The sequence below is a fragment of the Prorops nasuta genome, unplaced genomic scaffold (genome assembly GCF_024137725.1).
Source record: "Prorops nasuta isolate Cenicafe-Biocafe unplaced genomic scaffold, Cenicafe_Pnas_1.2 PNAS00030, whole genome shotgun sequence".
In the NCBI taxonomy this organism is placed as follows: Eukaryota; Metazoa; Arthropoda; class Insecta; order Hymenoptera; family Bethylidae; genus Prorops; species Prorops nasuta.
The window spans coordinates 2,802,129-2,826,353 of NW_027116827.1; the positions used below are offsets into that span (position 1 = coordinate 2,802,129).

The 24,225-nt window shown below is 35.2% G+C and overlaps 2 protein-coding genes across 4 annotated transcripts in view; one reads left to right on the forward strand and one right to left on the reverse strand.

Moving 5' to 3' along the window:
- The first annotated feature begins 10 nt into the window (after window positions 1–10).
- On the forward strand, window positions 11–6,528 carry LOC136782796 (nucleolar pre-ribosomal-associated protein 1). 2 transcript variants are annotated; one of them, XM_066742473.1, is made up of 9 exons: window positions 11–225; window positions 333–621; window positions 702–3,658; window positions 3,727–4,563; window positions 4,620–4,747; window positions 4,820–5,029; window positions 5,088–5,305; window positions 5,382–5,778; window positions 5,846–6,528. In XM_066742473.1, the coding sequence occupies exons 1-9, from the start codon at window positions 84–86 to the stop codon at window positions 6,098–6,100; spliced, it is 5,433 nt and encodes a 1,810-aa protein (XP_066598570.1). In that variant the 5' UTR covers window positions 11–83; the 3' UTR covers window positions 6,101–6,528. The 2 variants fall into 2 exon arrangements, with proteins under 2 accessions (XP_066598570.1, XP_066598571.1); XM_066742474.1 differs by having other exon boundaries at window positions 345–621.
- Window positions 6,529–6,696: 168 nt separating this feature from the next.
- Window positions 6,697–24,225, reverse strand: part of LOC136782802 (uncharacterized) — a 62,884-nt gene continuing 45,355 nt past the window's right edge. Inside the window, exons 1-5 of one of the 2 annotated variants that reach the window (XM_066742487.1) lie at window positions 13,607–15,513; window positions 11,947–12,153; window positions 11,587–11,860; window positions 7,884–11,517; window positions 6,697–7,828 (exon numbers count right to left, since the gene is read on the reverse strand). In XM_066742487.1, the coding sequence (XP_066598584.1) occupies window positions 6,867–7,796 (930 nt within the window). In that variant the 5' untranslated portion in view covers window positions 7,797–7,828; window positions 7,884–11,517; window positions 11,587–11,860; window positions 11,947–12,153; window positions 13,607–15,513 and the 3' untranslated portion in view covers window positions 6,697–6,866. Of the gene's footprint in view, window positions 7,829–7,883; window positions 11,518–11,586; window positions 11,861–11,946; window positions 12,154–13,606; window positions 15,514–17,055; window positions 17,158–24,225 lie in introns of those variants that run through there. The other variant, XM_066742488.1, reaches the window with a different exon arrangement.

Below are 24,225 nucleotides of genomic sequence, written 5' to 3' on the forward strand. Positions count from 1 at the left end.
AGCCAGTAAACAAGGTTTATTAGGTTAGGTTTGAGCAAAAGCACGTGTTTGCCGTACAGAACAGAAGATTCAATATTTTGGTAATGGGTGCCATGCGAAATACAGAGAGAAAACCGAAAAAACGAGTAAATTCACAGGAGGCAGACATTCATAAGAAGAAAAAATTAAAAGAAAACAATTCTAAGGACGATTTATCGCATGACGTTAATAACAGCAACATCGAAGGTAATGTTATTGAAAAAAATACAGATGAAATAACGAAAGGAAAAATCTTACACTTTCCTCAATTATATATGTATATTTTGAATTATATATATATATATATTTATCAGATACTAATGCAGAGAGTGAAGATGAAGGTAATGGAAAGATTACCACAAAGGAAATTAAAACGTTTAATGGGAAATTTTTAAGAAAAGCATTTATATCAGCCAATGGCATTGATACTTTACACAAATTTATCATTATCTGTAAAGAAAATAAAGAAAGAGATTTAGCTGCAGAATATTTATTAGCAGGAGGGAGTATACTTGAAATTCTAAGATTATTGGATACTAATGAGAAGAGAAATATTAGTAATGCAACTACTATATTTTCAGCAGTACATATATTAATAATAAAGTAAGCTTTTTTACTTCTATTCAATTTAAGGAGGTTACTATTAAAAAACTCAAAGGTTCATTATCATCTTCTCATTACAGAATTTTAGCTCAATATCCACAATATCAATCAAATGCAGAAGAGGCTTGTCGACATTTAATAAATTCTTACTTGTCTATAATACATACAATGCTTGCTGGACAGAGTAGCCCAAAGCAAAAAAAAGTTGTATTAAAATTGTTAGCATCTATAGTATCTCTTGGTAGGACACTCCCTCGTGAGTTACTGGTCCATCTATCTCTTCAACAAAAAGTTTTAGAATCTCTAATTCAACACACAAAACCTTCTGATTCACAGAGTGTAAGGACATGTTTTATACACTTCATCCTTGCATTTTTAGTAGAAGGAAATGCAGTAGTTATCAGGACACTTCTAGAAAAACGTGGCTTGATTTCCAGTATTTTCTCAGATTTAATCTATGATTCAAAGGAACTGGTTACTTTGGTTTTAAGCACTGTAAAGACTTATGTTCTAGAAAATTCTGGAATTAGCAAGACAGCAAAGTTAAGCGTGTTTTCTACGCCCGTCGTGCAAAACCTTGTTACGCTCTACAATTGGAAAGGACCAAAAAATTGGCCCAAAGTTAAAAGTAGCTATGCAGCAAGTTCTGCATTTCTAGCTGAAAAAGATGAAACTACGAACGTCGTTCACGAGTTTCTCTTAACTTTGTTAACTTCTCATAAGCATGGAATAATATTTCACGATAGGATGCTTGGAACTTCCGGCGCTAGATCTAATCAATTGGTATACGCCGTTCTTCAAAGTCTAGACCGCCCTTGGGAATACGAGAAACCCTCGGATTTGGTAGTGAAAATTTTAATGGCCTGTCCAGATTTGATAAAATCGCAGATGTCCTCTATCGAATCGTATTTACAACCAAGAGCTTCTAAGAAATGGATAGCTCTAATTAAATTCGTTAAAACAATTATAGAGAGTCTGAATATTGACAATATCTTGCAGTCCTGCTTACTGGAATTAAACGCCATTCAATTGTTAAATGTAGCGATAAATTTAGTCGCACCGAACGTTATTATAAAATCAGCTATTATTCCAGCTCTGAACAATGATCACATGATAGTACGACATAAGGCTATTGAATTGTTGATGATTATTTTCACACAAATGAACAAATTTGTCCTATTCGTGAAGACGTGTGAACAAAAATCCGCTGATTTTTCAGCTTTTCGAAATCAAGTCTGTGATTATTTGATAAAAAATATTCCTAGCTTAGATAAAATGCTAGAAGTTTGGAAAGAAGCGATGAATGATAACAAGGTTGAGAAAAAGGAAGAGGGAATACCCCGAATAGAGAAAGAGGATCATTTTGATACAATTTTAAATTTATTGAATCTTTACAGCAATGTTTGCCCTGAACTATTAAACACTTCGCCGAACGTGGAATCAAAGATTTTATTTTCTGCTTTAACAAGCTTGGAAAAATCGGCTGATGAACGATTTAATCATTTAAAAGTCAAAGTTATCAGATTTTTACTTGCTCTAGATCCATTAGAGTTTCTTCCAAAGAAGTCAATTTTCAATGATGCATTGCCTTTTCTAATTAATTTGCTGGATAAAACTGAAGTTGCTATATGTCAGCAGGTCAAGGATACTATAAAATTATTGCTTGATGGTTCAAGAATGTTTGAAGGATGTGACGATCAGGTGGATATTTGGATTAATGGGTTCTATAATTTCAAAGACTCTGATGAAAAAAATTCTTTAATTTTGTGGTTCGTTAACATATTAAAAGCTACATCTAAGAATCCAGATAAATATGTCAAATTAATAATGGAAACTGACGAAAGGAATACTGGGGAACAAATTAATAATATGAGCAGGATAAATGATATTTTGGATGAATTATCATCCAATGACAGACATATGCAATATTCTAATGTACAGCCATCAGTTTCTATATCTCCACTTCTGTCATGTGCTCTATATAAATTAAAAATGGATTCTTCCCCAACTATTCATAATTATGTAAGTTACATATTAATAAATACTTTACATTACCAAGTGATACCAAACCCCTTGGTGTGTTTAAGCAAAAATATTAATGATTTCCCAGCTAACAAATATTTAACAAGCTGGCTACAAAATGAACCAATATCTATTAAGAAATTATTTTCATCAATGAGTGCAATGTGTAAATTAAGCAAAGCATTAATATCAGAACAAAATTTAGAGCTAAATGAAGAGAAAGAAGTTTTATTAATAACCAGTGGTAGCAAAAATATTAAAATATACTTTGAGGCTTATGAGATATTGTCTTTGTTGAGAATGACTATTTTCTACCTAACACAGTTTATTCAGGGAGGATATTTATCTGAAAGGAAAAATAATAGTTGCACGATTATCATTAATGGCTTGTTAAAGGCCAGTTTAAGCTCTAGCAATTTTGTATTTGATAAATGTTTGAGGTGCATTTTTACTCATCCGATAATTTTGCAAAACTTCTCAGTTTTGCCACAGAAAGAAGAAGATATGAAGAAAATGATGACTGCCACAATTTTAAATATCTGTAAATTTGTCATTGAATTGAGAAAGGATTATAATTTTAGAGAACTTTTTCATCCTTTTAGATATAAGCTATTGGAACAATTGGAAAAATTATTGAAAAAAAATCAGATTTACGAGGAGGAAAAGGAAATAGAGCTTTTTGTTTCTTTTCTCGAAGTACTTGACTTGACTTCGGATGACATCACTAATCTATTAACCACATTAATTAAATTGGATAAGAAAAGATTTATATCTAAAAATAATTCGTGCATCACGATATATGGTTTTATTATCTTCAAGCTTATAAACATATTATGCATGCAGAAAGCTAAAAATAATTTTAATAATATTTCCTTTGATAAAAATTTTACAAAAAAGCTATTTTCTATTATAATACATATGAAATCCAGGACTGAATTAAATTTTGACGAATGGGAAAATAATTTATGCAAATATTTAAATGTTTTCCCTTACAATGCCAAAGATGTTGATACAAGTAAGTTTAAAAAATTATTTTATTTTTCAATTTAAATGAACAAAATTGTATAATACATTACTTTTCAGATATTTTTACAAATTTATTATCAGCAAAAATGAATTTATCGACAATTAAATTAGTTTCCAATTTGTGTAGTAAAAATACAAAATACGTACCGGCGTTTGTTAAATTTGCAACAAATTCTGAAGAATTTATGAAACAACATTCTACAGTATTTTTTGTAATAGCAAATAATTTAGATTACAAATGGGATTATGGATTCTTACAGAAATTAAAGAAATATCATCAGGAAAATATAGTCAATAACATATTGAATCCAAATGATAAAACATGGCTAGGAGAATATATTAATGGAATAAATTATTTAATTGAAAATACTTTTGATTTTGAGACTTGCCAAACTATATTCACTAAAATTTCACAAATTGGTGATAAATTAGAAATGTTACCTATTCAATTTATACAAACGTTAGAAAGCTTGTATAAAAGATGCAAACAGCTGCAATCTGAAAATCAAGAACCAGCAGAAAATTTTATCCAAATTCTAGTATATGTGACAACATTAACTTTGAAAAAAGAGTCCAAAAATATTGAAAAATTAAATATCTTATGTGACATATTAATAAAAGCAATAAATGAATTGAAGAGGCAAGATGAGAGCTATATATTTGATAAACTAAGTAGCAGTAGCTTTTGGCTCCAATTCACTCGATTCTCGTTAAAGCTGAGTCTTAAAGAAACCAAAAATGAAAGTTACAATTTAATTTTAAAATTGTTAACAAAATTATGCGACATTGCTTATAAAGATGACAACCAGGACGAATACGTAAAAACATTGTTCGAGATGACTACGAGTCATTCTGAATTCATCAATATAATGCTAAGCTCAGTCAGATTAAAAAGTAAGTGTTCTTTAAAACGAATAGATGGTCAATTTTATCAATGAATTATTTTTTAGGAAATTTAGTTGAATTTTTATGGATTCTGATAAAAAAAAATAAATTGAACATGGCATTATCTCACGTTCCTGTTTACTTATCAGCTTATAATGCTACACTCAGTGAGACTGACCAATTTATTTTATATGTAAGAAATATTTAGGAATTACAAATAAACTATGTGGTTCTTCATCTAACGTTCTTATTTTTTTTTGTTCAGATATTACAGTATTATGAGGCACACTCAATAAAAATTAACCAGTATCGTCCATATTTGTGGGGAAGTGCAGCAGCAGTTCATTACAGTATAAAAGGAGAAATAGATACAGCTTTATGGAGGCAACCATCTACTTCCCAAGTTTTAAGTTTATTCGAGATAGAAAAAGTCGAGAAAACGATTAAAAATTATCCAGTCGATAGGAAACTAAGGGTGAGATTAATGTTTTGCATCATAATTCAGCACATGCTAATAATTATTTAATTGACAGAACGAGCTGAATAATCCGAGTGATATATACGATCCAGCCTTTTATTTACCACTCTTTTGTTATTTATTATCAGAGAATAACGTGGTAGCTTGTCACAGGGTGACTCAATCTGGTGCTCTGGCATTAACATTTGCTGCTTGTGCCAGTTCTTGCAGTGAATTAAGAATGGCTGCTTACACTATCATTTCCAGATTCTATTTTCATATCGAAGCATCAAGGTATATTAATGTAACGGTTAATATTTCAATTAACTTGTAGGTTTTGCATAATTTTTATTCCATTTCTCATTTCCAGCTCAAAGGAGAAACTATTGTGGATAAGAATCGTCGATGCGTTAAGAAACGGAATTTCAGAATTAAAATGCAATTTAGAAGATACTCGTTTGAATAGTTTCCTCTCAACATTCTTGGCAAGATTGGCTATTGTTACGACACAGCCACTGCACCATTTATATTCTCCCTTACAAACATTTTTAATGGCGAAACCAGCTTTAGATTTGAATACTATTCCTGAGCTTCTGCAATTATTCCATAGTTCAGATATTAATCATATAATTCACAGGCATTGGATACTGGAAATTCTTCGTGATGGGATGAAAACCGTGCAAGATTCAGAGGTTGCTTTGAAATGTGTCCTGTTTAAAATGTTATTAGATTTTTATACCTGTGTATTATCTGACGAGCAGACAAAAGTAAGTACAACGCTCCAGCAATGTTTTATTATCATTAACATATGATTAAAAAATATAATCATTTCAGCTGCTTATTTTGGAAGTGATAAACGCAGCTGTAAAGATTCCAAAAATGTGCCTTCTTCTTCTACGCTCCTACGGATTATTGCCGTGGTTAACATATACAGTCGAAAATTTGAATGGAAACACAAAATTAATGAATCTCACAAATGACATATTAAATAATATATTAGACGCGATATCGCAATCTAAAAAAGCCATTAACGACTACAAATTGATGGTTTCGAATATCCTTCTATCCCTAAAACAAAGCCCAACTTAGAGTTGTCAGAAATGCTGAATGTATAAAGAGAACAATTTGAATAAAAAAAAGGGAACAAAAATAGAACATCGCGGAATTAACTGAAATAAACGCATTTATTAAACAAAACTTGCATTTATGTACTGAAAACAAATTATTTCCGTATGTTACTTTTAAATATACATAACGAATATTATTTGTTTCTATTATATTTACGGAAATAACATATATATTAATCACAGGAAATCAGTCTTTTTGACTGAAGAGATCACAATAAAAATATTGTTTTAAAACAAAAGAATTTATAACGCTTAAACTAAACTCAATTATTATTGTTCTTTGGGCATAACTAATTATTCACGAGTTGATATATTTGCAACATATATTAATGCTCTGAAGAAGTTATTTAGTGCGAAAAACTTCAACAAACTTTTGAGTAAAAGGAAGAAGCAAACTCTCGTTAGTCTTGGAGAAGATTTCTTAGGAAATCTGAGCGAGCGCAATGATATGTTAAACCATGGAATCGAATATGTGAAAGTGAAGAATTTACAATTAGTAAATCCACTTTATGTTAATAGGAATAAAATGCAACTTTTAGTCTGGACTTAGTGTAAATATTGATTAATCAGATAGTATAATATAAGCGGAAATGAATATTTATGTTATGATAAACCAAATAAAATATTTTTTAACATTTTAATCTTTACGAGAATATTTTGGCCATGATAATAATTACAATTAATTTTAAATGTAAATAAATTTCTCTTATTAAGATCAAATTAATGAATTAATTTATCATTGGATAGAGCGTTAAAACAAACACGTCTGCCGACGGATTCCTTTCCTCCCCCTGGTGATGCATGAGGACTAATTTCACGCGTTTAAAATCTTGCGCATCCGTCACCGCCTGGCCGTTTAAAAATTCTTTTACTTTTGGCAACTGGTTTTCATTTATTTTCCACGCGCAGATAGTCACCACCTGACTCTGCGCCCCCCTATTTAAAGATGCCATGGCATCTTGTGTGATGCTGTGGGACATTGCATGATGTGCCACGATATCTTGGTCAGCTCTCGATAAAAAACCCGTTTTCATTCCATTTCTGCTGTAATTTTCTACAGAATCTATATTTCCCATTGCACCTGGATTAGACGCATGGCCACGAGGGTGGCCATAACTGGTGCTATTGTTAGGCTGGCGGTTTTGAGAACGGTCAAGTACACGCGCAGCATCCGTTGGAGAACTTCCATTATATCTGGCCCCTCCAACCATCAATGTCATATTGCCACTATTTTCAAAAGCTTTAATTTTGTCAATTTTTCTTGCAATTTTGTGAATATTTTTGCGCAAAACTTTTGCTACATCTGCCCGAATTTCGTTTGGATCTTTTTGCGTTAAAAAGCCAATGACCTCAAATAGGCAGTTATTCTCAGTATTCGTAATAATACTTGGATCAGTATTGCCTTTTAAGGAATAGTGGCCCATGTTTGATCCTTTGTGGTATTCTATTTGTATGGGATCTCCTGGTTTTTTCCCAATTTTTTCTCTGATTTTACCTGAAGCACTGTGGATTTCAACATTTTTTGAAGCATTTGTCGCAGTATACGCCAGTATATGTATAAGGTTTCCCGGACACCCGTTTTCTAAATCTGTAATTAATTCTTCCGCTAATCGAATTTTTTCTTTTTCATCCAGATTTGACATTTTGCTAGAATCCATTTTTTACTTCTAACCAAAAATGTTAACACAGGCTAAAATAAATAAATTCATTAAACAAAAATATTTATTGCAAAAGTTTTAACTTACTCGTTTGTAATTATTCCAAGAAATACAATCTTTTTTAATTTCCGTAATTAAAAATGTTTAAACCACTAAAAATTTTGAGACCTGTCAATTTAGAGGGTTACCGAAACACTAATAAAATTCTGTTTTTTTTTTATTACTTTGAGATTAATCGATATTGACAAATATCGAAAGTATTTGTATGAACGAAAAAAAGAGGAGGGATAAGGGGGAGGGGGGAGGAGTGATGCGAATGTAGAAGGTGAAAGGAAAGGGAGTGAAGGGAGGTGAGTGGGGTAAAAGCCAATAGTGGGGACTGGGGACGCCCTCCGAAGATTCTCCTCCTTTCGATCAGTCTTGGTGCAACCGTCCTCAGGAATTGGTTGTATAATAAACTCGACCGGTATCCGCGAATTTCACAAACCTAACCAAATGTTCAAAATTCCCACCAAAAATATTTTCTGAGCACAACTAATGACTAATAAAATAAACAAATAAGAAGAGAAAATTTCAAGGACATTTGCAGTAAATAAAATATTTTGTATGTATGATTCGTCGTAAAAATTTAAAGAGAAAAAAAATCGCAAAGTTAATAACGATTTGGCTAGATCAATGACTTTTTTCTTTACAAAGATTACCGGGGTAATGATTGTGTTCTTTTATATTGCCGTATAACTGTGTGCGTGGGTGTGCATGGAGGAATTGGATTTCAATGCCAGAACAGGAAAGCTTAATTGGTGACATCGATGCATGGATACGAAATGTCTCTAGAATTTTGCAGTAAACTTTGTAAATGCCGAGTGCTATAAAATTATTTAAAAACAATTATACCTGTGATGCTTAGTGATTTTTAGTGAAAACTACATAGTTTTCTGGGTTTGTGCTACTCAAGTGCTTCCCAACAGGATATCTGTTCTATTGTTGGATACAAAAAATTAGTGATTCTTCCATCAACTATTTACAGCTGAAGCTGGTAAGCTATATTGATCAAGAGTTATTAGAGGAAAGTTTCATAAAAAAGAGAAACTGGAGTAGGAAGAATAAGTAATTAATATGTATATCGACGGAAGCTATCTATTGGGTTATAATATACTGACATAATTACTATATGGAAATTAATAAATTCGAGAGGGATGAAAATGGAGGAAAGCTATATCATAATGAAGATCTGGGGATCGAAAAACGATCATGGATGGGATGATTTTATGGGACAGAAAAAAATCAATCAGGAGTCATTTAATCATTTTAGACGTAACGTAAGGGGAGAAAGAAGTATACAGCACGCTCATTAGTAGAAAAAGCTATTACCTCGAAAGACGTATAAGGCTCAAGGACATCTACATTTTATCACCTATAAAACATAATCCTTTAAAACACATGGCTTAATTGCTCCTTGTATATACCAAAACGTTACTGCCAGCATCGAATAATTACCAAATAAAAACACTGTGGAGAAACTTGCAATTTCCATTCCTTTCAACAACACGTAAATTTATGTTTTACATATTTTTTGAATAAACAATTAAAACTGTACGAGTACGAAGCACAGATAACTCGTAATTTTTCAATTTAGAATCTCTGAAATGTTTTCAAATCAATTCTGATGAATGCAGCGAGTAGTTTCATTCTACTTAAAAGTCTTCTCACGCTCTTATACCAGAGCCTCACTGCAGGGATCTCTACCGGACGTTCCACGAACGAACTTGCAAGTTTAATTGTGTTACGAGTTAGGAGCATCGCGATCCGGTTAAAACTACTCGCGGAGTAGACTTTCGTTGAGAACCACTGAAATGTCTTGGGCGAAATCGTTAATTCTATTACAATGAATTAATCGAAGTAAATTGCTCTTTAGCTAACCAATTCGATGGATTTATAGTTTTTCAACTTGCTCTTAATAAATTATCAAACTTTTATTAAGTTATTCTTACAATTTGTGAATGCAAAATTTATTATCTATCTTCCTGAAGATTAGTTACTTAAATTATAAACTTAACTGTTTTTAACTTAGGTTTATCGTGGTTTATTTAATAAATATTTATTTATTAGCAAATAATTCCTTGATTACTTATTAATTCATACAATATTTTTATTACTGTTAGGTAATATTTCTCTTCTTATACGAGGAGTTAAAAAATATTCACCAGACGAAGGATGAGGTTCGTTCGGTCAGGTCCGGCTGTCTTCGTTGACTATTATGGCTACGGTGGCTTATGGCGCGAAGCTTTTTGCTTGCATTAATGGCGGGCGTTGGCTCTCGCCATAAGCCACGCATGGTTTCCGTAACTAAACGCCTGAAACTTCTTCGTCTTCGCATCCTGCATCAGGATATGTGTCGTAATGACTATGGAATGGTAAACCGTACTACCTAACCTCTCTGACTGACTCGATAATTAATTTATTTCTGGCTGAGTTAGTAAAACGTTGTCGAAACTTTTTCTTATGATAGGAAAAAAAATGCAGCAAAAACTTGGATAATTTTCACGAACACGAATCTACGGGTTTCTATATCCTAGTCACGAACTAATGATCGAAGCTACAGTATCACGCTAGATGTCAGTGGTGGGCGTGATTTTTAATCAATTACCAAGGAAATAACACTAATTGCTATTAATTATGGTTGTAAAACGAAGGCAATGAGCGTTTTCTTACAAAAGTAGCATATTGCTTGCACGAACTAAATTCTATTGGAGAATAGAAGTGTAGGCTCTCAGAAGAGGTTAAAAGATAACGATTCTGGTTAGGCCAGGTTTTCTAATCAATTTCGATTCTTTCATATAAACGTGTTTTAATTGGTCCACCCAATATGAGACAAATATGGATAATTTGTGAAATATGTTGGAGAGCAAATCAGCTGTGTGGCTATCACGGTAATTATGGTAATTTAATTAACAGCATGATTTATCAGAAACCTACATGAATTTGTGTGTTTGTGGCTAGCGGGCAGAATAGCAAATGGAACTTGTACTTCTAGATCTACTAGCAATTATACGACAGTGCATTTGAACCATTAAATGAAAACTCTGATCATTCGTTAAACGTTAGTCTTAAACGAGACGTTAAATTAAAACGGATTGATAAATAGTTGAATTTACATTAAAATAAGATAGAAGGGTCGTAAATTGGGGGAATGTTATAGGTTAGGAATTGAAAGTTGGCGTTGTGGTAGAAAAGACAAAATATTTGAAATAAGTGGTTGAAATGGATGAATGCTTGGCGAATTCTGAGAGAATTGTGGTTAAATTGTCGCAAATTCCGCAGGATCTGGCGGAGCGTAACGCTTGCGTTTTCAAGCGTTGATATATTATCGCGATTGTATCGACCAGTGTTACATCGAACACTGCAAATTTCGCTGCGATGCATTCTTCGACACACGACCAACATCTTTTCCCATTGAATTCTGTCATATCCAATCACGCAGTGTTATTTAAAGATAATTCCAGACGATATAGTCCAATGGCCAGCGTTTGCAGAATAAATTGATCGCCATTATTGATGCATGTGTGGTAGTTTGACTCTCAACTTTCGCCAATGTTTCCAAATGTATTGTTGGCGATTATACAATTGTGTCTATTATCCATATGAATCGACTTACCAATATCAGTAACAATAATGTTAGACAAACGTTATCCACGTCATCTAGAGGTGCCTTAATACTTATCTAAAAAAAATCGGAAAAAGAAAAAGATTAATTTTGGTGAACATATAAACACACGACCAATGTCTATACCCATTGAATTCTATCATTTCCAATTACATAGTGTTGTCTAAAGGTGGGCTACAGACAATATAGTCCAATGACCAGCGTTTGCAGAATAAATTGACCGCCATTATTGATGCGTGTGTGGCAGTTTAATTCACAACTTTCACCAATGTTTCCAAACACATTGTTGGTGATTATATAATTAAGTGCGTGTATTATCCACACGAATCCATTTGCCAATTTTAGTATCAATATGTTATTTGACAAACTTTATTCATGTCATCTGGAGGCAAATACAAATCTGAATAAAAAAAAATGAAAATATTAATTTTGGTGAACATGTAACTGCGGTTATTTATCGAAGAAGGGAGGGATTCAAGACATTACCTAGGAGTTTAATAAGCTGCGACGAGACCGCATGTGATCTCATTTGCTTCGAGCGACCCCATGTAATCATAGCTCCGCTAAATTACGAGTTCCTAATCCGACGTACCATATTCGTCTTTAAAGACCCGCTGACCTTTGGCCCTTGACCCTTGAGACTCTCTACCCACCGGGAAGTCTCGTCGATACGTCGAGTCTTCCACCGTCAAACTGAAAAATTAATCCAACTATGATTACACTGGACAAGACAAATTTGGAATCAGAGGTCTCCAAGTTTGATTTTCATTTCTTGCACATAATTATTTACGGAGAAAGAATTTATTCTTAATACTATATCCGCCATTTTGAATCCTGCACATTTCACTTTGGATTTACAAATAAGGGCTTCGAGAACCTCACAGTATCGACTGTAATTAAAAAATACCGAATAAAAAAATTCATGGATCAACGCAGTAAAAAGTACTTTGCAAAGAAATTAATTTTTTTCATTTTTTCCCCCAAATAAAACATAGAATACAACTAAAATGTTTAAAGTAATAGGATAAACTAAGCGAGTTAAATTGCAGAAAATACACTTATTAATAACATCTCGTTTGCAATGTCCCTCATAGAGAAATTGTCATATCTCTCATTAGAGGTAAAACGTTCTAACTGTGAAACGTACAGAAACAAATTAAAAAGAAAAACAACAACAGTATTATTTTTTCAAAACAAAAATGATGAGAATATCATCATTAAAATTTAAAATGAATAAAAAAAATCTATCGACCATACTATTACTTTATTCCTTATCAAACTCAACTACATATAATTATTTACGGACTATCTTTGGTACGAAGTATTCGCGTGAAAAAAAAACAGCAGTTTATGCATTCCAAATGGCAGAAACGAGGGAGGAATTTCGTGGATTAGCGATTAGGTTAATTAATGTGGAGAAAAAGATTGCGCACACGCGTGACGAGATATTAGATAAATGGGTTGGACCTATTCGCGGTTCGCTACCAGCGTATTTTCCGCTTGGCTGACTTCAACGCTCGACTAAGCTGTTTTTTGTTCTGCCTCTCTCTCTCTTATCGTATTTTAATAATCTTCTTCAAATAGCACGAAGCACCGTTCAACGTCTATTTTCTTTTCAAATTCATTGAAATTCTTGCGAAAGATGGCTATCCAAAGTCATCCATCTCTCCTCTTTTGCGAGCAATTTTTGTGTATAGCAATGGATAATTGGCGAGTGCGGAGCAGCTCGGAGTGATTTCCAAAGGTCCACGACAATTCTATCAGGAAGAAAATTACACGTGCCGTAGGAAAACACGGTGGATATTGAATTATCGAGTGGATAATTCCGGGGAGGAAAGAGCATTGGTTTTCATCGTCGAGTTAGGTTTCTTCCACGAAGGAAGTGGATAGAAGCTATATAGTATAAATAAAAGAGCCCAGTCTAATTGCTGCCTGTCCCAACAAGCTTGCCAGCGATGCATCCACTCACGCACACGCACATTTGCAAAATAAACGTCTAAGCATACTAATGCGAGCGGACAATTTTAGTAATCGATCCTCCACCTAACGGAGAGGATAATAATAAATTTTTGTAATTAGATCAGGAAGAGCGTTACGAGTTGAGAGAAAACTGCATATATATATGTATATGTATATATATACGTACACACAACACTTTTCGAAGAAATGGTGGATTTTTTGGCTTTTTTCGCTGTAGCATCGTGCATACCGTTGTTTCATCTCGTTGCACGATTCTTCCTGTACAAGAGATTCGTTGAATATTGCAAAGGGGTCCGCCATGTTTGACGCGCGCCGTAAAGTCCGGCTAACCTAACCTTCACCGCACAGACGCTATGCAAATCTCCGCCGCGCGGGAAGCAAAAAGCATCTTCTCTCCCTTCGGCGTCCAATTTTTCTCCTCGACGATTCCTATTTTCCCGTGCATTCCTTTGCTCCCTGAGAGTCCCGCCGGGCCCCGGGGAAACATCCACCATTGCTCGGATTTACGAGAATGCACTTGCTCGGTGATTAAATCCACTAGCTGCAATCCTTTCCGCTCTCATTCTTCCTTAGGGAATAAAATTCTAGTGCCGATTGTTCCTCAGGAATTTATACACTAGAAACTTCTTTGCTTGCTTTTGAAACCACCTACGGTCATTTGCTCACTCTAATTTTCCTCTGCTAACTCGATCGGTAATTGGAATTCTTTATTTTGAGGTTATAATGCGTCGTGTCAGGGACGACGGGAAACCGAGTTTGATCACGTGATTTTATTCGATGCTCGTGCAATTAATTTCCCCAGGTGAATTTCGATGGAACGAAACTTAGGTTAATTTATTCCACGGTCGTAATCCTTGCTTACTGGCCCAGAGACAGCATCTCCTCCCTATACGCTTGTTCTCTCTCAGGCCAAAAGTGCTAAGCAAACACGTATATGTGCAGTAGGTCTACTCCACCAGTCCACCATCTTGCGCATTCGTTCTCCGTTCCCCCCTCCAACGCCAATCTTGTTCCTCTGTTTAACATGCGAACGCTCAAAATCTTCATCGTCGAAATCGAAGCACTGAATTTTATACGTGAAATCCAATTCGCGTAACAGTACCGGATCGCGAAAATTTAATAGGGAATTTGTTCGGCTTTAGAGGGAAATTGGTCGAGTGGAATTTGAGAGCTGATTGGGACGTAGTATGGGGGAGTGGTACTTGACCGTTGTGGTAATCCTCGCAAAACTTTTTAATCCTTCTTAAACGTGATGTTGCACGTTTCGTTTCGTGTATCAGCTTTCTAATCCTTCTCACGTAACGAATTACCTCTTAATAGAAGCAACCACTAATTCCGTCACGGTGAAACAATGTTTCATCGTTTTGTGAATATTCGGTGAAACCTAACCTCACTTTTTTGGTTCTCACCTTACGAATCTGCAATCGGTTTTTTTTTTCTTTGCAAAGGACAGCAGTTATTAGGTGGTTTTTGTAGTCATCCAAGGTATTCACAGTGAAATAACTTTGCCTTGTACACGAGAACGATTGAATCGAAATAATGGAAAACGCGTGTCGCGATTTTTCTCGGAGTTTCTCGAGTTGCGAAGAGTCAACATGGCAGCTTCTGCTTGCGCAGTATCTTGTCCACTCATTCGCTCTGGGGAAACCGGTATTCCCGACGTCCACACAGCCCTTTCCGGGTACACCACCAATACACACGCCTTTAATGTCTCTTTAATGCCATCTGGCTTTCGCGAATTCCGCCCCCACGCATTCCCTGGTCAAACTTTTGACCGGCCCATGGAAATCTCTAAAAACCATACTTTATAACCTGTACTCTTCTGGTCGACCCTTATTAAACAGCTTTATAAGGCTTACGGAACTAACCTAACCTACAGGACCACACAAGACTGCTTCATTATTCACCGTAAGCACGGCAAGTGACACTGTTTGGCCAATTTAATTTGATAAATATTCGGTACGACGTTTGCTGTCCAATCATATCGTGGATTTACCGATTCCGCTTTTCGTAAGGCGTGTACAGCTGCGTATAAACTGTAAATATGACTGAATTTATGCGTTTGTGGAAGCAACTGGGCGAAGTCCCGCGGAGAAGCTGGCGAGTTGAAAAAGTGGGAAACTTGTTTCACCCAGCATTAAAATGAACAAGAATCAGCAATAAGGAGAGGGAGAGGGAGAAAGAGAGAAACGTGACGGAATTCGTGATAAGCCGAGAATGGGCTTTCGGTAAGGTGAGAAGCCGTTCCTAACCTTACTTAACGGATTCAAATGTCGCGTGACGAAATCCATTAATCTCGTTTCAATTATTCCAGTGGTGGCGCGAGTATCGCTTTTCCTAGGGAAAATGTGACAAAACGTTGATGTAATTTCGCTCGCCAGTGAGAACTCCTAACCTAACCTAGAAACTGATGAAATTCAACGCGATTCGAGCAAGTCTTAATAAATATGAGGAATAAACGTTGAGCATAGGGGGGTTAAAGTAGCTTAGGAAGATTTAAGGAAAGATTCCAAGCTACTTAAATTTATATTAGAGCTCGTTCGTGTCTCGGGATCCGTGCACTTGCTTTTCCTAGAGGCCGTTGGGCTGTTTCACGCGTATCTCGCGCCGTCAGCAATATACGTGTTACAACGTTGTAATATACAGTGAATACAGATTTATGCGTTTCTGCTTACAATTTATGGGAGATGCTCCCCTTACGTAAGGCGTTCCTGAAATGCACCGCGTCGGTCCATGCCCAACTTCATTGCTAAAACGTCGTTTAACCTCCAATTATCGCCGCCTCCATCTTATTTTTTTCTTATTGGTCCCGTTAATCCCCGAGTGCGTGGAACAGTTCCGTACCGCAGACTTTCATAAAATTTTCATCGTAATTGCTTGTATCGCGAATTAATTTCAATCGAGAGAAAAAAAGTTGCGAAGAACGGTTATACGGTTCTAGAGGGTGCCGTATATGATCATTGGTGCGGCGTTTCATTAATTAAGTCGAATGGACGGGGAAGCCCCGTTGGGGCGAGGAAATCTTGTGAAATTAATTGCTACACGACAGGAAGGCGAGGCAGCCGAGTGGATAGTCGATTCGCAAGCTTCATCGACGAGTATCGACGCGAATTCCGCGGGCTAAGGCGATTTGCGACCGTTTTATTTCGCCCCTTGAGCGAATTAATTCAATTACCTTGTGCGTCATCACGTAGCAAATTATACCGGATTTATCACCCAAGCCAAAATTAAAAGCCACTAAGTTACAATGAATAAAAATACCTTGATATAAAGAAAAATATGAGGAAAGAGTATCGGTTTAAAATTTGACAAGTTTATATAAAAAATGTACAAAGTTACGAAGCGTGAGACTCATTGTTGTTTAATTGTTGGGAAAATGACGTTGTTCACGTTTGGTGTTTTCTTCGAGAAGAAGCTACTGGGAGAGTTGGTATCTCGCTGGTTATGGCTGTGTTGGACGATATACGATCGAGTTTACTCTCATTATTTGTAATGGGGTACGGGTGAAACGTTTCGTGCTCGTTGCGGAGGCCGTGTGTCGGCCATTGTTGCATTAGGAGGTTCGCTGCATGCAGAACGCATGAAGTACACTGTACTAACAATCGCTCTGCTCACCTTCGACACTGTTGCATAATGTACTGGTAACTGCATTGCCTTATCCGAACACCAGGAAGTCCGTGCGAAATTATCGAAGCTCCGATGCACCCAGTGGTCTCCCTGCAATAAAATATAAAACTCGTTCACATCGGACACAACAATAACAATCGATTAAACAAATTTTCTCCATATATATATATATATATATACTAAGACCACTGGTTGCTCCTTCACAGATGTTCCGAGGTCGAAAATTCCTCATTGGAGGGGCTCAGGAGGAGAGGGGGAAGAGTTTAATTCTTTTTCACGATCCTGGGGGAAGATCTTGATCGTTTTTTGCCGTTTCCTGGCGGGCATGGCCGAAAAGGAACGGCGAGATCGCACGGAACTCGGATGGATCGTTGAGAAATTACGAGATTCAAGCGTGCATCGTCACCTGCCGGCCACTCTCGCCTTTGATGCGACGCTTAAATCACTAATCGCCAAGCATTAAGCTGCTTTCCCATTTTTACCGCTCCCTAATAATAATGGTACTTATCGCTCGGCTTCCTCCTTTTCGCAAAATGACCGCGCCATTATCCTCCATGTACGCCATTTTTGCTTCGCTCTCTGTTCGCCACTCGAAAAAATCGGCCCATCGCGAAACGACCAGCGCTAAAATCGAAACTGCCTCCGGGGCTTCTCCCTCTCTCTCCCTCTCTCTCTCTCTCGCGCGCGCGCGCGCGCGCTTTTTAATAATAATAAAAAAAATAAGAAGAGCGATTCAAATTCCGAAGAAACTCCACAAAGTACGATACTAAAAGTTAAGGAGACGACACTCGAGCTCGAAATTCGTAATTCTCGTTAACCCTGCCGCAGTGCTTGCAACTATCCTATTTTATAAAATCAACGAGAGAATCGAACTTTTTACACGGATGCTTTTACTGCCAGATGAAGTTTATCGCGCAATAAACGGGCTGTTATAGTCTCAAATCAAATTAGGGATACGGTTTCTCGTCGGCGGGAAGTCGTAAAGTAAACAAGCACTTTCGCTGAAATTAATTAACAATGCGCAAGAAAAGTTTTAATATCAAGTTTCAATTTATCATGTAGCATTGCAATAGCCTTCCTCGTGATTCTCCAATCATTTCAAGGCAATTTTCGCTTGAGAAATGGGACGCAGGATGGTGAAAAAAAAGTCAGTGGGAAATTGGTCCGAGTCATGGGATTTTCTCGGGGATGGTGACTGAGCATAATTGGTCCATCGGAATCAAGCGAAGTTGACGCTCCGGCACCACTGATGACTCTTCTGTATTCACCGATGAACGCCAGCGTAATAATCAGCGATAATTATCTGGACGTTCCCGTAAGCCTCGCCTCGTCGAGAGCCCGAACGTTGCTTATTATTGATTCCCATCCACTGGAATCATCGATCCATACTGGACACTTCGTCGCAGCCACGCCTCTCTCTCTCCCTTGCCACTTTCATTATCAACAGGAAATCATCAAATTTAGTGAAAGTGCACAGCAACAGTTTTTCTGTATCTTATCTAGTTCACCGTGCAAACTTTGAGCTTGTGCGAAATGTATGGACAGAAATTATTGCTTAAATTAATGATCAAAAATTGTATAATCAATTTAATGAAGAAATCATTTGATAATTAAATACATATATGATTGCGATTGATAAATATTAATCTAAACGAAGAATATTTAAGATCCAATTGTTATATAATTATGTTTTAAAGAAGATAAGAGATTTAAATGTATATTTGATAGACAAAGTTATTTTATAAAAAATTAAGTTAAATTATTTTCCTCTATGTATTTTTACTCAAATAAGATTAAATAAATCATACGATAAATCCCAGGACTTTTATATATTACCAAAAATTGATAACTTCACTCTGTACCCTCTATGCAAAATTTATATATTATAATACAACACGAAGAAAGAACAATTCGACATCTCATAGCAGGTGTGCTATATATATATATACTATAGCACATTATTTCCTCTTCCTAATAGGTCTTCAGTTATACGTAATGATCGTTAAAATGACGCAATAAAAAATAGGGTGCAGAATTGGCAAGGCGTAAGGAAAAACGCAATTGTTCGGTGTTCGGTTAGAACGCATCCGGATGTGCAGTCGAGTTCCCTGTTCCCTGGCGGTCTTTCCCTCTCTTTCTCTTTCTGTGAGGTCGGATAATGCCCGAAGCGAATGGCGATATACAGAGTTCGCTATTAATGATCTTGGTAATCACAACGTGCTAATGGAACCATTCGTAAATCGTGCTGGTCGAGATATTAAACGGCGTTTTACGATTATCTTGCCACATTTATATGGTCTCGAGGATATACAAACACTCCCATTGTTTACTGCCGTGTGTACCGAGCTTTCATCGTTCGTTATGGAGTCTCAACTTGATTCTCGCTACTCCAACAGAATTTCTGGCTTTTTTAAAGCTTTGCTTCGTACCGAGCGAAGATATTCTCATAAATTGTATCGTTTCTCGTGCATACGGAGTCACAATTCGTTTTTTTTTTCGAGTTTAGTTTGATATTCACAGCGAAGATATTTTTATAAGTTTTATTGTTTTTTATATACTGAGTCACAATTTGATTCTTCCTAGTCGAATAGAATTTATGGTTTTTTTTAATTTGAGTTGATACTGAGCGGAAATACTACAATCATTTTCGTCGTTCGTTATGGAGAGTCTCAACTTGATTCTTGCTAGTCCAACAGAATTTATAGCTTTTTTAAAGCTTTGTTTGATACTAAGCGTAGATATCTTCGTATATAATTTCTATCGTTTTTTATATACTGTGAGTCACAATTTTATTCTCCCTAGCTGAATAGAATTTATGTTTTTTTTTTTAAGTTTTAGTTGATTCTGAGCAAAAATACTCTCATAACATTTATTCTTTGTCATATGAAGTTTCAATTTGATTTTTACTAATTGAATAAAACTTGTAATTTTTTAAAAGCTTAACTTAGTTTGATGCAGAGCAAAAATACTCCCATAATTTTTATTCTTTGTCATACAGAGTCTCAACTGGACTTTTACTAGTCGAACAGAATTTGTGGTTTTTTAAACCTTTAATTAGGATCATGGGGTCACCGCCCATTTGACGAGTACGGTCATTTTTCTGATGCCTCTAATTAAGGGTTAAAGCTTAGGTTGACACTGGGCAAGCGTTTAAAAATCATCGGTAGATTATACGTGACGACACAAGGGAAGTAAAATAAGCTAGCGTTCACCAAGCGAAGATAATAACGCACGTGTCACCACCAATCGTGACTGGACAACACTGTACTTCCGGTACACTTGAGCGGGAACAATGCAACCCGCAATAAGAATCATCAGGAGCACATAAAACATACCTTGTTTTTTTCTACATTTTCTTGAATAACCTTTGGAATAGTAATTTACTATATATAGATTGTTCACTCATTACCGAGTAGATTTATGGGTTTCTTTAGGCGAAATTGCTTTATCGACGGTTCGCTGCTTCCTAGGAACGCGATGCGGACCAATGGATACGGTAGCCATCTTGCTGTATCTTTAATAAAATCTACTTTATACACAGAGAGAAAATTTCAGTAAAAATTACCATGTTAGTTACAAACAACAAGATTTCGTATAAGAATTACAAAAAAATATTTTTTGTTTATATATTTACGGTGAAATAAATGGTTCATTTATAAGAATTTGTCCATATCGAATTTTGCTTAAAAATACCAATGTTTCCCTTTAATGATCACTATAATTAAACTGTGTGTGTTTGGGTAGTTGATTAATTTCTAATTACTGAACGGGCTTCGATATAGTTGATCATCGTGGAATTCTGTTTATATTTACAGTAAAATAAATGGTTCATTATACGAATTTTTTAACATCGATTTTTGTTTAAAAATACCAATGTTTTCCTTTAATAATTACTATCATTAAATTGTGTTTGGTTGGTCGATTAATTTCTAATTACTGTACGGGCTTCGATATAATTGATCATCGTGGAATTCCCTGTCTATTTACAGTGAAATAAATGGTCTATTAAACGAATTTGCTAAGATGGATTTTTTTCATTCGAAAGTACCAATGCTTTCCTTTAATAATTACTGACTCCAGTATGTTTTGCTCGGGCGATTAATTTCTATCTATCGCACGAGCTTCGGAATAATTTAATATAAAGAAAAACAAACTGGTTTAATTTTTATTCACATATATTTTTACTGGAAAATATCACGCAATTCTCTCTGTCTATTTACAGTGAAATAAATAGTCTGTTATATGAATTTACCAAGATCGAATTTTTTACTTGAAAATACCAATGTTTCCCTTTAATAATTACTGACTCTACCATGTTTCGCTCAGTCGATTAATTTCTATTTATCGCAAGGGCTTCGATATAATTAAATATAAGAATTCTTTATCTATTTACAATGAATCAAATGGTCTATTATACGAATTTACCAGTACTCCAAAGTACCAATACTCCTCTTTAATAATGACCAACTCTAGCGTGTTTCGCCTGGTCGATTAAGTTCTATCTATCGCACGAGTTCAGTATGATTCAATATTATAGAATTCTTTATCTACTTATAGTGAATCACGAGATTGGATCACGATGCTCTATTATTATACGAATGTTACCAAGACGTATTTTTACTCCAAAGTACCAATGCTCTTCTTTAATAATTATCAACTCCAGCATGTTTTCACCTAGTCGATTAAATTTTATCTATCGCACGAGTTCAGTATGATTGAATATCATAGAATTCTTTGTCTACTTATAGTGAATCACAAATGCTCTATTATACAAATTTTACCAAGACGTATTTTTACTCCAAAGTAACAATGTGCTCTTCTTTAATAATTACCAACTGCAGCGTGTTTCGCCTGGTCGATTAATTTCTATCTATCGCACGGGCTCTTGGGGATAATTCAATATAAAGGAAAACGAACTGGTTTTGCGCAACTGCGAATCTTTAATCAATCGGGGAGGGAATTAAGTAGGCTAGCATTAAATCGTTAAGGCAGCAAGACTCGTATTGAAACACTTACAGCGCGGCAATTTCGTAAAGTTGCCTCTGATAATTCTGCGAAGAATCGTCGGGCCTTATCGTTCTCCGGCGCAAAGCACTATGATTGGTGAATGGCTGGCAGGGGGCTTCTTCCTTCCAGGAGCAAAAAATGAGAAAATGCTGGAAAGATTGGTGATATCGCGTAAAATAAACAGAGCGGGCTCGCCTCGCTGCGGGCTATCCGCAAAAGTATCATTACATGGCTGATTGTGAGAATCTCTGTAAGCCGACCGAATGCTCAAATTTTGCCAATTTTTTTTCCAAATTTTCACATATTTTTTCTTGCGCGATTTTGAAGCCTCGTTGTAAACGAGGACTTGACCTTGATCCATAATTATCGATTCTTGTGATTAGATAAAAACGAGGCTTATTAATATTCTGTTTTCTTATTCGTATCAATTATAGTTGATTAATTAAATTACTGAAAACCTTGCGATAATTCCTGAATATTGCAACTATGTAAAGGAAAGATGCTTCAAATGCATCAGTGGTGCAAATAAAAATTGAGTCGTTGGAAATCTCGCGATAATTCCTAGATATTACGGTATTTTAAAGTAACAAAATTTGTTCTTTGAAAATCTCGCGATAATTCCAGAATATTGTACTATTATGAGGCAAAGATGATGCATTAAATGTATCGTCGGTTTGATAGACACATAAAAATTCAGTCTTTGAAAATCTCGCGATAATTCCAAAATAATATTACAGTGTTGCGAGACAACGAATAGAAATCAATTATTTGAAAATGCCACGAAAATTCCTGAATATTACTGCATTATAAAGCAGAGATGCATCTAATAAGCTATGCGAGAGGCAAATAAAAATGAAGTCTTTGAAAATCTCGAGAAAATTCCTAAATATGGCAGTACTGTAAGGCAAAGATGCATCAAATGCATCGGCGGTGCGAGAGGGAAATAAAAATTAAGTCGTTGAGCGTGACGCGTCTGTAATTTAAGAAACAGTTACGCTTGACCTTGGGGAGACCAAGGGCAGCCATTGTTCTAAAATGGTGCAAGTAATTGTTCCTTCCGACCGAGTAACGGGCATCGATTAAGCGGGGAAACGCTATTCGACTAGAGGTAAACGAGAAATTTCACGAAGATCATATATATATATATATATTATATATATGTATGGGAGGAGGAATCTGAGAATTTATAGGGAGGTACGAAAATTTCTATGGAAATCAGAAATTGCGGAGTAAGGCGAGACTGTTGTGTCCCTTTCAGAGTCACTATTTAGTATTTGCGTTCGCATCTAGATGCGTGTAGGTGAGGGTGTAGCACAACATATGTATATATATATATAAGTCGATAATTTTTCAAAGAACTTGAACTATAAACTGGAGAATTTTTACAAGAAACCGGAAAACTTTAATTACTTCATGATTTTCAATTTTTTTATACGAGCTTGCTTTACTGTTTGTTTTGTTCGAGCGTCCAAAAATATACAGAGTGACCTTGACTTTTTATAGCTTTATAAAATTTGTGCAAAGGTTACTTTAGGTTTTTTTAATACTAAACTTACCAAGGATTTTTTATACACGAGTGTCTACATTTAAAAAAGTCAATTTTACCGGCAAACGGTAGTTTTAGTGTTAAAAAGAATAATGTATTTTGTATTTCAATTTGATTTTAGTTTGAGATATGCAATAAAAATATAATTATTATTCTTATTACAGAACTGAGAGTGACCTTGAAATATCTTTCATGAGCATATGCGAGATCTGTTCATTGACCTCTAAATATATCATTTAAAGCAGTTTAAATCTTTTTTTCCATATTTATATAGTGTTAGAAATATTAATCTGTTTCTACTTTTATATGCCCTATCTTATATGTATATTACATATTTGAATTTAAATTAACTAAATGATCTAAAACTTTTCTCAAAGATATTTAATTCTGACGGATATTATAAATATGTATCAATTGAACCATTTAACCTAATCGTTTGTCATTTAATAAATACAAGTCGTGTTTTTTTACGTTGATCGATTGATTTAAGAATCACAACGGGACGCGGGTGCGTCTTCCTATTTTTCAGTTCCTTTTCTTGCTCGGTTAAATTCGCCATTTGTTGTGTCTCGTTCTATTCGTAAATTAATATAATTATTATTATT

Coding starts and splice junctions, on each gene's coding strand:
- LOC136782796 (XM_066742473.1), top strand. CDS start 84: ATGGGTGCCATGCGAAATACAGAGAGAAAACCGAAAAAACGAGTAAAT. Junction 226..332: donor TAATAACAGCAACATCGAAG/GTAATGTTATTG, acceptor TATATTTATCAG/ATACTAATGCAGAGAGTGAA. Junction 3,659..3,726: donor TGCCAAAGATGTTGATACAA/GTAAGTTTAAAA, acceptor ATTACTTTTCAG/ATATTTTTACAAATTTATTA.